The sequence below is a fragment of the Podarcis cretensis genome (assembly GCF_951804945.1).
Source record: "Podarcis cretensis genome assembly, chromosome: 1".
Lineage (NCBI taxonomy): Eukaryota > Metazoa > Chordata > Lepidosauria > Squamata > Lacertidae > Podarcis > Podarcis cretensis.
In genome coordinates, this window is record NC_137170.1 from 53859868 (window position 1) to 53873499 (window position 13632).

The following is a 13632-nucleotide window of genomic DNA, read 5'->3' on the forward strand; positions in this document are numbered from 1 at the left end:
TTGTCTCATTCCACTGCTTCTCCAGTTTTACAGGCAGTAATTATACTTTAACACTGTACATGTTCAATGCTCATAAACTTTTGTTAATTGCATCTTCAACAGTCATGGTGAATGACAACTGCAAATAAAAACAGAAAATTAAATACCAGTTCAGGCCACTTCCCTCCTATAAAGGCTGGGAATAAACTGAGAAGAATCTCAATCGAAATGATGGCAATTTACTGAAAGCCGCTTGCTCATAAGAGTACCCTTTGTGGTCACTGCTAGAACCATCTTTCTAGATCCCTCTTAGCACTCATTCACCCGTGAAAGCATGGACCCAAGGAGTTTTCTGTCTGTCTTGTGCCTTCTAGCCAAGGGTCCAAGCATTTTTGCCTTAGCCCTGCTACTTTCCCATGGCAAACTCAGTCTTTAGTGCTAAATCGGAACCAACAGCAATCTGCAGAAAACTCGTCTTTTCTGACTCAGCACTAAACCACAGGTTTTCATGGGGGAGAAGAAGCAGTTCAAAGTGTGGATGAGCCCTCAGTCATGCCAGAAGTATAGCAGAACAAATTTTAACCAGGTAGGTGAAAACACACGCACACATACATATAGCATTCTGATGCTTCATCATTTAAGCAGAATTAGCATTTAACAGTTAAGACTTAACAAGTTCTCAGTAATACAACGTGTGCTACCAACACACTGGGGGGTCATTTTACTTTTTATATTGTTTTCCCTGGAACTTTATTACTAAAATTAACGGAAATCCTGCAGACCTCACAGAAGTCACAGAGGGCTTGTTGAAGCTACACCTCCAGCAACTCCAATGTGAAGAGGCCATGTTCCCTTCGAGTGGAAATGCCTATTAGTCAGACCGGATGGAGACTCTCCCCCGGGAAATAATGCAGCACCGTCAGGGGCCTCGGGGTTAGAAGGTGCCACTCCATGTGCTCCAGCATTGTGTTTCCCTTCCCTTCTTTTGCATAATTTACCCGCCCAGGCTCCCATCCTGCGGAGACAGCCGCCCAGACTTTTTATTGATGCTTGTCTATTTCCTAAGTGCAGACTTTGAAACTAATATTACAGTTGGTAATAGTCCCAATTGGCTTCCTTTGACCAGTTCTGAAACAAAAGAGTCATTTGAATATAAAGTGAAACCTTTATTTTGACAGGCATGATCCCAAAGGAAATGTCTGAGGTTTGTGTTTGTGATTTTTATGAGATTTGACCTAAAACAAAGCCCAGCGCTGGGATTGTGCTTATTGGCCAGAAAAGAAACTCATTCCTTTCGCTAGTATAACATTTTACTTTGTTCCAAGTATCTGGACAAAGTGGGGGCGGGAGGCAGTTAATAACATAAGTCACACGGCTTATTTTCAGTGTTAAAAAAGATCCATAAAACAAAGTCTAAAATCAGTAGCATTTGACCAAGCACTGTTTCTCTCCTTTATTAGAGGTTTGTGTTAGGCTGCGAAGGTGTCTCTATGTCCTACCCTCGCTGCATAAAAATTCTTGAATTAATAGATGCAGTATTCTGTAGTGCTGCTGCTGAGTCTCATAATTACCTATGTCAGCATACATATTTGGCACTCTTGGATTGTGTACTTTTATTCCAAGCAGACCTCCCTCCAGGTTGGAATGCAAGCTGAGCTGAAGAAGAACTGCTTGGGGGCCCAGGGAGAAAATGGGATCCCCCACCCACCTCCTTAACTGCCTGCTGCTGCAGCAGGGATAAAAAGCTTCCTCCCCATCTTCTCATTCCCTCCCCCTTCCCAAACTCCCCTTTTGCTTGGGATGCTCCTACATTATAGAAGGAAGGAAGGGGGTGAGGAGAGGAGAGGAGGTGATAAAGAAAGCAGCTTCTCTCCCAACAGGTAAATTCTGAAATGACAAGAAAAAAAGAGCTACTGCCAGTCCCAATATGAACTTGACCTCAGGCGCTGAAGGGCACATCTATGCCTGTAATTGTTAAACAGCAGGAAAGTTATTCAGCAGGTATTGCTACTGCTATGAAAGCTGAAATGAATTGGGAGTAGCATCGCCCTGCCATATAGCTATTATTGTGAGCTTTCTGAAAGCCAGCATTTGGCACATGATGTGGGGAAGGTCATTTCTCTCAAAAGGATCCAGACTGATCTAAGCAGAGTAGGAAGAATGGAGTCTTCCACAGCTACTACAAAGCTTGTTTATCTTCTTCCACTTGAGAGCACATCCACCACCTTAATATGCTGATCTTCCTAATGAGGTATTTTAGTAAGTTGTGGCAGTTATTGATGAAAAGCAGCCTCCAGCTGCTACACGATGAGCCTCACACATGACAAATAGCACCTAGCAGCAATTGTTGTAGTGCTGTCACTTGTAAGAGAACAACCTTTCACCTGTGTCTTACTATGGGACTTGCTCGTGATCTCTTTAGAAGAGAAAACATCACTTTCTGTGGTGGTGGTGAATCAACAACCACAAGTCTTCAGCCTCACCATTCATTTCATTTTTAATAAGACTCAAGTTCTAAACTTCTAATAGTGGTTTTTGCTCTTTCATTTTGAAAACCACTTTGTTTTTAACATTGTTTTAAACCTCTAAACTGTGAGCTCTTCTCAACTGTTGCTGACTCTCCCTCACTGCTCCCCTCTCAGTTCTCTTCTCCAGCCCTCAGAGCTTTATTTAAAGGAAGGCTCTTCTCCTCTAACAGCTTCAGCCATTTGAAACCGATTCCTTGCCTGTCTGCTTCACTGCTATCTGCCCTACTTCAAATCTCAGCAGATAACATCTCTCTTAAGCCTTGTTGTGGTTCTTAATTTCTTCTTTCCCCTCTGCTATTAATTATTTACCTCTAACTATATAATTTAACCCCATATAGTGCTGTGAGAGCTTTGGACACAAGATGTTGTACAAGGAAAAGTTGTGTTGCACCAGAAGGCAGACAGTGAAGCGTCTATCAATTACATCTGTCTCAAGAGGGAGACGGGCTATGCAGAGCATTAAGCATAATACCACCTCACAAGCCAATAAGCTAATAAGGAAGTGCGGAGAGACTGCATCTATACTGAATGGTACAGCACTCAAAGAAATAATTTCTACACTTGCCAGGATATTTAATATCCTTTCACTCTGATCTGTTACTTCAGCACAACTAATTACCTTCAACTTTCTACCTCCATCACCATATTGTGGCTCGGCTGCCTGAAGTAACAGTAGGCCAAAACATATTACATTACCTCTTCACCACCACTCTAAATATTTATCTTGGGAAATATTTATCCACCCACTTAGTTGATTTAGCACTTGACACTGAACCAAAGGGATGGTATACATGGCACACAGTGGTAATTCTGGGCCAACTGGCCACCCCCACCCTCCAAACAAACCTTCCCACCTCACAGGTTTATGCTGGCTTTTAAGGAAGCATTGTGCACCAAGATATTGTCACTAGGTCAGGGACAGCTCATGTGGTTCCCTCCAGGTGTTGTGAACTACTACTCCTATCAACCCCAACCAGTGGCCACACTGGCTGGAGCTGATGGGAGTTGTAGCCCACAACATCTGATGGGGAAGGGCCACAGCATTACATGTGATAGTTTTCTGGCTCAACCCCCAGCATCTCCAAGCAGATTCCCCTGTCTGAAATCCTGGAAAGCTGCTGCCACTGAGTATAGATTCTAAACTGTAGACGATACTGAGATAGACGGACCAAGAGTCGTACTCTGTATGAGGTAGCTTCCTATGATCATATGCAACCTTCTGCAGAGTCTCTTCTCCAGGTTCCCCCTACCTGAACGCAGCCTGATATGGTACCCCATTTATAGCCAAGTAAAGACCTATATTTTGGGTGGCGCTGTGGTCTAAACCACTGAGCTTGCTGTTCGGAAGGTCGGCGGTTCGAATCCCCACAATGGGGTGAGCTCTCGTTGTTTGGTTCCAGCTCCTGCCAACCGAGCGGTTCGAAAGCATGCAGTGCAAGTAGATAAATAGGTACCGCTCCGTCGGGAAGGTAAATGGCGTTTCCGTGCGCCGCTCTGGTTCGCCAGAAGTGGATTAGTCATGCTGGCCATATGACCCAGAAGCTGTACGCCGGCTCCCTCAGCCAGTAAAGTGAGATGAGTGCCGCAACCCCAGAGTTGTCCCTTTACCTTTTACCTTTAAGAATAGCATGGGCAGCACATGTCCTACTTGTCCTGCTAGCATCCCTGCTAATATGGCAGACTGGGCTGGCTCAACTACAGTAGGAACACAAGGAATGCTACTTGGGGCAGCAATACATTTAGGAGAGTCAGTGGAGACTATGTGATCTAAGTGGTGTGCTCCATAGTCCCTTGCAAAGTTGCAGAAGATGCTTGGGCCACAGTGCTAATATCAGAAAGAAGACTAAGGGTGCCGCAATAGCCATTGTAAAATGCAATGATTCTAGAATATGCTTCTCAGAATGCTCAGTGAGGCTCCCTGCAGCTATAAAGTATCACACCCACCCAGCCAAGTACAGGCATATGTTGAAAACTTTGTGAGTTGTGAGGTCACTAGGTGAGCTTGATGCAAGAAATGAATGCTGCTTGTGCCTGAAGGATAGTTTGCACAGCCACACCCATAGTCTATTCTTTTGGTTTCCCTCCCTTAATGCTGCAACATGCTCAAAAACACTGTACAATCACAGGAAAGCATATCCCCATTGTTCATAGGCACACAGAAAGAAAAACATGCACACCTGGACTGCTGATACCTAAATGTGTAGCGTAACAGCTTGTGCAAGTGTGTGGTTTTCCTCTACTATGTGTGAGGTCTTCTATTTGCGCTGTCCTGAAAGAATTCAACAAATTCAGAAAACAAGAGCTGTATTGACCAGACCCCAACAGATCCCCAGGAAGTGGTCGCTATTTATAGAGCAATAGCTGTTGCCACCAAGACACAATTACGCTTTCTCCCTGCCTGTGCTACTTGAAATGGGGTATCTAAAACTCCTTACAAAGTGCAGTTCTTTCCCTTCTGTTCAATTGCAGAGAACACCAGCTGAGAAGAGAGACATTATTTCCTTCTAACCTTTGGACAGATATGACTCTTTCAGCATTGACTTTCTAAACCTCACTTCTTTACTTATTTTAAGGTCTTTTCTTTTTTTAAAAAAAAAATAATGGTGAAAACATAGCCTCTTTGGGAAAAATTAAACCGATGTCAAATCCTTGTTAAGTCTGCTGCAAGGTTACTCTATACTTGCTCCCTCATTAATTTCTTCTGTATAAAACACACACTACAATTAGTCCTGTCAAACCAGTAAAAGGCTTTTAAAAAAAAAAAAAAAAAAAGATGATTGTTCTGCTTTCAACAGATTCATTAACGGGAGCAACCAACTGAAATATTGCAATATATTACTACAGGTAAAGATCTTGAAGATCTTTAAAGGAAAGAAAATACATTTCCCTCTAAGTCACAAAGCAAAGTACATATTGTTTAAGGAAATAAAGCCATGGAAACAGAAGTAATAACATATGTCCCTGATAGCATGGGCACCCAAACACAAGTGTCTACACATGTTATGAACAGAAGCACACTTTCCAAGATCATGAGCCTAGAGACATGGTGGGTTGTATTAATAACAAGAGGATATAAGCAATAGAATGTGAACTCTACTTTGGGGTAAAAAAGCCCCTAGGGTTCTTGTTCAGCTAAATTATTGTGCTAGCGGAAGCCAGCTCAACGATTCTCACTAGTGCAATGAGCCCCTTTCTTTCCATGTCCTCCCCAAATATACTTTGGAGGGTCAAGAGAAGCCTCAGAGCAATGCACAGCTGGAGGACAGGAGAGATTATGGACCATGAAGAGAAAACTTGCAAGATGGAACAAAGAACTGGGAATATTTGTGGGTGGGGAGTAAGTCCAAGGTTCTCAGGGCTGTTCTGACAAACAATGGGAAGTATTGAATATTGGAAGTGGGTTCCAACTGCAAAATGAAATAAAGGTACATATCTGAGCCCTGTTGAGGATGCAACACCACAATCTTAATTTTTTGCAGAAGATCAAGCCACTGGATTTCATTGTGTCCACTGTACAACATAAGTAATGTGTGCAATTCAGTTCCACAGCCCATAGAAACATAGGAAGCTGCCTAACACTGAGTCAGACCAGCAACTTTTCAGGGATTCAAGCAGGTATGTCTACTTCTACCTAGAGATACCAAGGACTGAAACTGGGACTTTCTGTAGTTGCTTTACCACTGAGTCTTCCCAGATTTATGTGTTTAATCAGTCACACAAACCTGCAACAACAGCTTCCTAAATCTGCATATATTAAAAAAGCACCACCAAACTGATGGTAGAAAGCTTAGTAACAATGTTACTATGTGTCATTATTATTATTAGCAATTATTTAGCCAGCACAAAGGGTGTTAAGAAAGCAATAAATTAGCAACAGGGAGCTGCAGAATTTGCAAAGTCCTTGAGAAAGAGATGGGCCAAAACTTGTATCTTGGAAGGAAAGAATCTAAGAGGGAGGCAGGGAGAGGTGATATGGGCAGAATAAAGGAACAGGAGAATGAGCTCATTGGGAACACTGTGAATCGTACAGTTGATATCAGAAAGGCCAGAGAAAAATGAAGAGTGACTAGAATGGAAAGTTTAATACTCACACAGGCCTTTTTCCACCTGGCCTGGGAGGACGGGGTCTTGACTGACTCCAGCTACAAAAGCTGAGGTTGCTGTACAGACTCTTAGGCTAGGGTGCTGTTTGGCAGAGGCTGTTGTGGTTGGGGGTTATTGCTGCTGATTTTTTGTATCTTTATTTTAGCCCTTGTGATTTATGTGGAAATGGTTTGGCTTAGTTGTGCATTTTTAAAAAAATGTTTCATTTATTATGACTACTTTTGTTATGTTGTCGTTGTGTAATTTTTTCATGTGGTAAGCAATCTTGAGCGTGGTTTGAACTGCAGAAAGGTAGCATACTAATAAAATTATATATGCAGTTATGTATGTTTCTACATGGACAGGGAAAAATCTTACGTTTTCTTGTACCTCAAGTGAAAGGTATATGTTTCAGACACACCATTATTCAAGCTCCCACAGCGGTGAACCAAAATGCCCCATGGAAGCTTACACTGCAGCTTACTACAGAACACAATGGGCTCTTGGGGCTTGCAATGTTTTTAAAAATCTAACCACCTACTTCCTTAAACATGGGGGAATTAAAAGCAAGCCCTGTGTTTATAGAGCATTGAGTTACACTATGTCAAAGTTTCTGTCCACAGGCTCCTTTGTGTCATTCTCATTCTCACCCTATTAGTGAATACTTTGTTTTTCTGCCATTCCCACAGGTTTATTTGCTAAATGTCTCTATCCTTAGCTCTTCTATTTTAAAACAAAAACCCCAAACACACAGAAATGAGGCTGCAGATTTGTGCCAGAAAACAGCCAAATAAATACAAAGCAAAATATTTTGCAGGAAATTGAATTTGCCAAATAGAACAATGGACAAAAGCAACTGAAGTCACACCAGGACACACCAGCTAACTTTGGCTATGTAAGGTGTAAATGTGGGTTTCCTGTGTTCACAAATGCAACAAGAAAACAAGTGAAAGCAAAAAAGGAGAAGTATCTCATGTTTGCCTATACAGTGGTATCTCGGGTTACATACGCTTCAGGTTACATACGCTTCAGGTTACACACTCCGCTAACCCAGAAATAGTGCTTCAGGTTAAGAACTTTCCTTCAGGATAAAAACAGAAATCGGGCTCTGGTGGCGCGGCGGCAGCAGGATACCCCATTAGCTAAAGTGGTGCTTCAGGTTAAGAACAGTTTCAGGTTAAGAACAGACCTCCAGAATGAATTAAGTACTTAACCCGAGGTACCACTGTATTGCAAGTCAACACTTACAGTAGAGTTCCTAAGGAAGTGGGTGTTCCTAGGAAGCTTTGGTCATTGCTCCAAGTCTCCCACCCCCCAAGCGAGGACACCCCCCCCCCAATGTAAAAGCAAAAAACCCCAATCCCTTTGTTTAGGAATGTGTAGTTGTGTTTTTTTGTATTTTGTTTTGCATCACAGAGAATTGTGGGTAAATCTGCACTCCTAAACTTGCTTGCAGTTAGATTTTGCAATTCAGCTTTAGTAAGCAGAAGGTATGCACAAAAATAAGGGTTTTATGGACAATAAGTATACGTATTTTATGAGGAAAATGCATTGAAAATACATATAAGTAAAAAGCGTGTGTTTTACATAAGAAATGCATACATTTCAAATGTAATTTTGTGTGTGCATTCTTTTGAAAAACTCACACAAATAAAGATGGAATGGACTTGTGATAGGGCATCAGCTTAGTCCACCCTCTAGACAAGAGGAAAATGGCAGCCTAAATATGATAGCAGTTTTATTAAAGGAATGTTTGGTCTATCTGAGCTGATTTAAAGCTCTGTTTTCAGTACAGGTGGTACTGGACAGATAAGCATTGCACTGCAGACTTGGAAAAGCATGCATGTGACAGATTCTTCATACTGGCACAATGAAATAACTTATGATGAATTTACTTCTTTCTATCCTGCTGTGCTATGTTCTTTTAACCTCTCAAACTGTTATTAATTTTGTCTCTGATCTATGAAACTAAAGCTAATTCAATTTTAATGAGGATGATTTTTTTTAAAAGTATGAGCCTGCATAAGCTCCTTAACTCTGGAAACCTTTGGGGGGAATGTTATCTCCTCTACACATAAACCATCTACTTGACACAAGTTTCTTTTGCTTGCATTCAACAGGTGACTGCATGATGTTCAGACCAGGAGTAATAATAGGAATATTGGTCCACTGCCATCCTAACAGATATCAACTCAGCAAGCTTATAACCTTCTAACTTGAAGTCCACCTGAACCAAAATCTGCAGAGTGCCATGCTGACATTGTAATACTTACATTTTCTCTAAAGATAAAAGCCAGGATTGCAGCTGAGAGTTCTGCCAGGAAGATTAGCAAAATAAACATGAAGAACTGAAAGAGAGAAAAAGAAAGGCAGACAAATCACTGTACATCTACAGCAAACAGCTGGGACAGAATCTCTCAAAATAATCAAAACGATAAATCAAGCTGAGTGAGGAATTTGTCCTCGCCATGCAAAGGAAATCTACAGCTACACAGGAAGAAATCTTCCAAATCCATAGATCAACAAAACATCCAGGGACACGCCAGACTGCAAAACTGCAAGGCTTTACTTAACAAACCATTCTGCTGATCATATGGATTCACTGTTGAGCATACCAACTCACTTAAAATCCTCCACTCTTTGGCCTCCCTGCCAAGGCCTCCCTGCCCCCATCACTTTGACATAGATTTTCTGCCCCAGAGTCATTGGGCAAATTATTATTATTATTTATTTAATGTCTATACTGTCCTTCATCCGAGGATCACAGGGCGGTTTACAATATAAAAACACAAAAACACACAAAACATAACATAGTAATAAACAATAACAATAACCACACTCTCACACGGAGAAAAAGACCATCCACAGTTTCATTATCCAAATGTATGGGAGAAGACTCTTTCTCAGCCTCATTTCCCCATCTGTATCTGCAAATAATACAGTGACTTGCATACTGGAATGTTTTGAGGGTCAAACTAAACATGAAACTCATCACATAGCTTGCCCTTGTCTAGCTGCTGGCTTGGGGAAACAGGACTGGGACTGTGGCCAGGGGGATAAGTGCATTAACCACCTGAATGAGAGGAAAGTTCCCCCTGGTGCCAGTTTGGTCCTCAGTAAAAATTAGATCAAGCAGTACTTAGTTCTCTCCCCCCCCCCCTTTACCTTTGTTGCAACGTGGGTGGAGAAAGAGGAAGGGACAGATACAAAGGAATTTCTTATGGGTACACCAAGACTGATTTATACTCTTTTGTAGCCTTCCAAAATTCAAATATACACCACGGACCCCACTATTTTATCAAGCAGCAAGTGAAATGGCTTTAGGGGTATTTCACAGCAAGCTCATTTCTAAGTCTTCCAAGCAGTGTGCAGTGTTTTTTGTGTGTTTTTTTTAAAACACAACCTTGCAAAGATCAACTGCTAGAACAACAGCTTTGGGGGCTGTGAAGCACAACACAGCCTGACGCTTGATGCAACATATCAGACTCAACTGCAACATTTCTTATAAAAATATAACATGAAAAATAATCTCTACGCAGAAAGAAGCTTGAGAACTTCCCTTGGGATGCATGTTTCTCTCTTGTCTCTTATCCATGCTGTACGCTTGCCTTGAGTTTACACTTGAGCTAAAAGCTTTAGGCATTCATTATGTATCACTGCAAAATCTCTCTCAGGAAGCCTCTGGCTCATCTATTTTTGAAAACTTCATATGAGGACTTGGATTTTGATGAGGCCATGAAAGTAACACTTCTCCCACAACCCCAGCTACAGTTAACAGCCACTTCATTTGAACTTCCTGAAGAAATATGAAAATCTCGCCAGGCCAATATTTCCACAAGTCACACACTAAATCGCTTTGCATAGTCAATTCTTTCCCATCACTCCCTCTTTGGAAGAAACCTCCATTTGGGAAGTCCTTGTTCCTGGGGGGAAACTCTTACATAACTGTTTCCATCCCATTTTATAATGAATAAAATGACGTACCAAATGAAAAGTTTAGCCATTACGCACACCCTCAGGTATATAGGATAACAGGCAAATTGAAGGGTGGCTGGGTGGGGAACTAGGACAACAAAAATGTTGCAGCTTTCCACTTCAATCAAAGGCTTCCTTTCATTATGTATGGCATCGCTATAATGTACATTATAATGAAACCCAAATCTACTTGACCCAGATTTTTTGCACACCTGCGCACATACACACATCCACACCTTTAGGTTTTTCTTTCCACATGTACCCAAATGTGATATGGCAAACTTTGTGGGCTGCAACCACACTAGAATTTTGTGCCTTAAGGACTTCTTAGAAACTAATTGATTACTTTTTTGGAGTTCACTTGCAGTTTGAAGAAGGCTGACAAAGGGGGATTTCATACTCTTGACTCTAGGGCTGATTAAATAGTGCATGCTGATGAATATATGGGAAAAATGGGGGTGCAGATAAGGTATAAAGTTCTTATGGGAGCACTTGTGTATGCACGCTTGATGAAAATACAGGTGGTTTTATAGGGGTAAAATATAGAGAATAGGGCTATCAATGGTAATGTGCTATCAGAGATCATTGAATTGTACAATTGGAAGGCATTGGCCATCTAATTCAACCCCCTACAATGTAGGAATATACAGGTAGCCCATATGGGACCTTGCCATAATCAGCCCCATGCTCTAACCAACTGGGCTAGATGTTATGCCCCTGAACAGAAGTGGATGGGAAGCATGAGTGAGATGTCTTGTAACTGGTTGGCCACTGTGAGAAGAGACTGCCAGAACAGACAGTCATTTGATCTGATCCAGCAGAGCTCTTTTTATGTCCTTTTGTCCTAAAGTACTTACAGGAACCAGAAACTTACAGGACAAGAAACTATGATTTCCCACTATATGAATGAGTTGCAGCAACGTTTTATATCGTGTGCTTCTTATTGTCTCCTCTTTTGTAGCTGCAATGAGATGTTTCTGCATCTACTCTTAAGCAAATCACAATTCCCTACTACATCTGTACTTCGGGAACTGTAGCTTGTTAGAAGCCTTAACCATCCTATAGCACTATTCATAGCTACAGGCTCAATTTCCCCCTCCCAAATAACATTCAATATTTGAGATTAAATGTTATTTATCAGAAGAAGAAGAAGAGTTTGGATTTGATATCCCGCCTTTCACTCCCCTTCAGGAGTCTCAAAGCGGCTAACATTCTCCTTTCCCTTCCTCCCCCACAACAAACACTCTGTGAGGTAAGTGGGGCTGAGAGACTTCAGAGAAGTGTGACTGGCCCAAGGTCACCCAGCAGCTGCATGTGGAGGAGCGGAGACGCGAACCCGGTTCCCCAGATTACGAGACTACGGCTCTTAACCACTACACCACACTGTATCAGGCTAAAATTGGACTCTGGAGCCCATATTCATATCTACTCAACGGGAGTTCTGCAATGTTTATTTTTTACTAGAATCCTCAAAGCTGCTCATAACGATTTAAAATGCAATTGAAACATTTAAAACACTATACTTAAAAACAAACCAAAAGTAAAAAGAAACAAACAAACAAAAATTAAGCACACTACAGATCTCTTTACCTTTTCCTGCTATTTCGTCACCTTCTTCAGAGTGATTTGAAATGGCTTGCACACAAAGTTAACCTAAAAGATCTACCTATGTAGGCAGCAAAATGCTACTAGCTCTCCATGCTCAAAATATCTGCATGTTTTTCTTGTACGTGTAACAGTACTAGCTTATGAACACATTAAATTCTACTCCTTGGTAGTTGTGCCAAGATAGGTGCAGTGTTTATTTTCAAGTAGTTATGATTATTACTTATAAGTGATCGCAACAAGCAATTCATTAGCTGTACAGCAGAACTTGCATGCAGATTAGGATGAAATGCCTTTAGTTGTCAACTGTGCAAAAACTGCAGTTTGCAAACAACTGGATGTGCAAAACAATCTGTACCGGTATTACCTAATCAGCTATCCATCCCACGCAGGCAGATACAAAAGAAAACCACATATGAAAGAGCCAACAATACTTACAAAGAGAAGGAGGCATTTGTTCTCACGGATGGCTCCACAGCAGCCAAGGAACCCCAGCAGGAAGAGCATTGCTCCCATTGCCAGCATGATGTATGCCCCCGTGAAGAGCAGAGGATTACTAGCCACTATCTCTCGGAATCCTGTGGGATCCACTATGACCCATATTCCAACTCCCAGTAGAGATGTACCACCCAGCTGCCAAAAAGGAAAATATTTCAGATAAAGACATTCAATTCCTTTCTAGATTCCCTCCAGTGAGTTCATCCCCAGCTAAGAGATCTAACCAACACAATAGCTGCATGACTAAGCTAGCTTTCTGCCATGCAAGCTTACTTTTTTCACAGTGTGCATTTCCTATAATTTTCCCCACCAATACTCTCTCTCTCTCTCTCTCTCTCTCTCTCTCTCTTTTCATTATTTGGGCTATTTATAGCAAGGAAGCACCCATTTTTCCTTTATAGCTCAGCTCTTCCTGTGTAGTTATTTCCTGTGTAGAATCCATGGAAGAAGCAATAGGACAACCTCGGGGACATCAAAGACATAGGCCCCATCTTTGCAAAGGTTTCATTCATTTTGAGATATAAAAGGGGGCTTGGCAGGGCTGCCAAATTATCCCTTACCTGTATAATACATTCTTTATCCCATGTTATTAAATCTTACATAATAAGCTTCCCCTGCCCACCAAAATGATTCACCTGTACTATACAAACCATACAGATACACAATATATTATTATTATTCTAGGTGTATTTCCAGAGGTGCGTTCTTTAACAAAAAACACAACCATCACAGGAAGCTGAACTTGAGCAATTTTCTTCATAGCATGAAACTCTTGACACCATATGACACTGGTTTATTGTTACTATTGCTACGTTGACCATTCTAGTAGTGTTAGTTAGTTTGGCTTAGAAACGATCAACAAAAGGGTTAGCATGCTCTTTATGCAACTTTATGGTTGTTGGAAGAAGAAGTACTAAGACACAATGCAATTATATTCCATACTTTAATAAACTATTCAGTGCCA

The 13632-nt window shown here is 41.4% G+C and overlaps 1 protein-coding gene across 5 annotated transcripts in view; it reads right to left on the reverse strand.

Moving 5' to 3' along the window:
- The window catches only part of TSPAN18 (tetraspanin 18), a 178149-nt gene that overhangs the window by 14346 nt on the left and 150171 nt on the right, over positions 1 to 13632 (reverse strand). For all 5 annotated transcript variants that reach the window (XM_079952717.1, XM_079952716.1, XM_079952714.1 and 2 more), the window contains 2 exons: positions 12609 to 12803; positions 8864 to 8938 (listed from right to left, as the gene is read on the reverse strand). In XM_079952717.1, coding sequence (XP_079808843.1) covers positions 8864 to 8938; positions 12609 to 12803 — 270 coding nt within the window. The remainder of the gene's footprint in view (positions 1 to 8863; positions 8939 to 12608; positions 12804 to 13632) is intronic.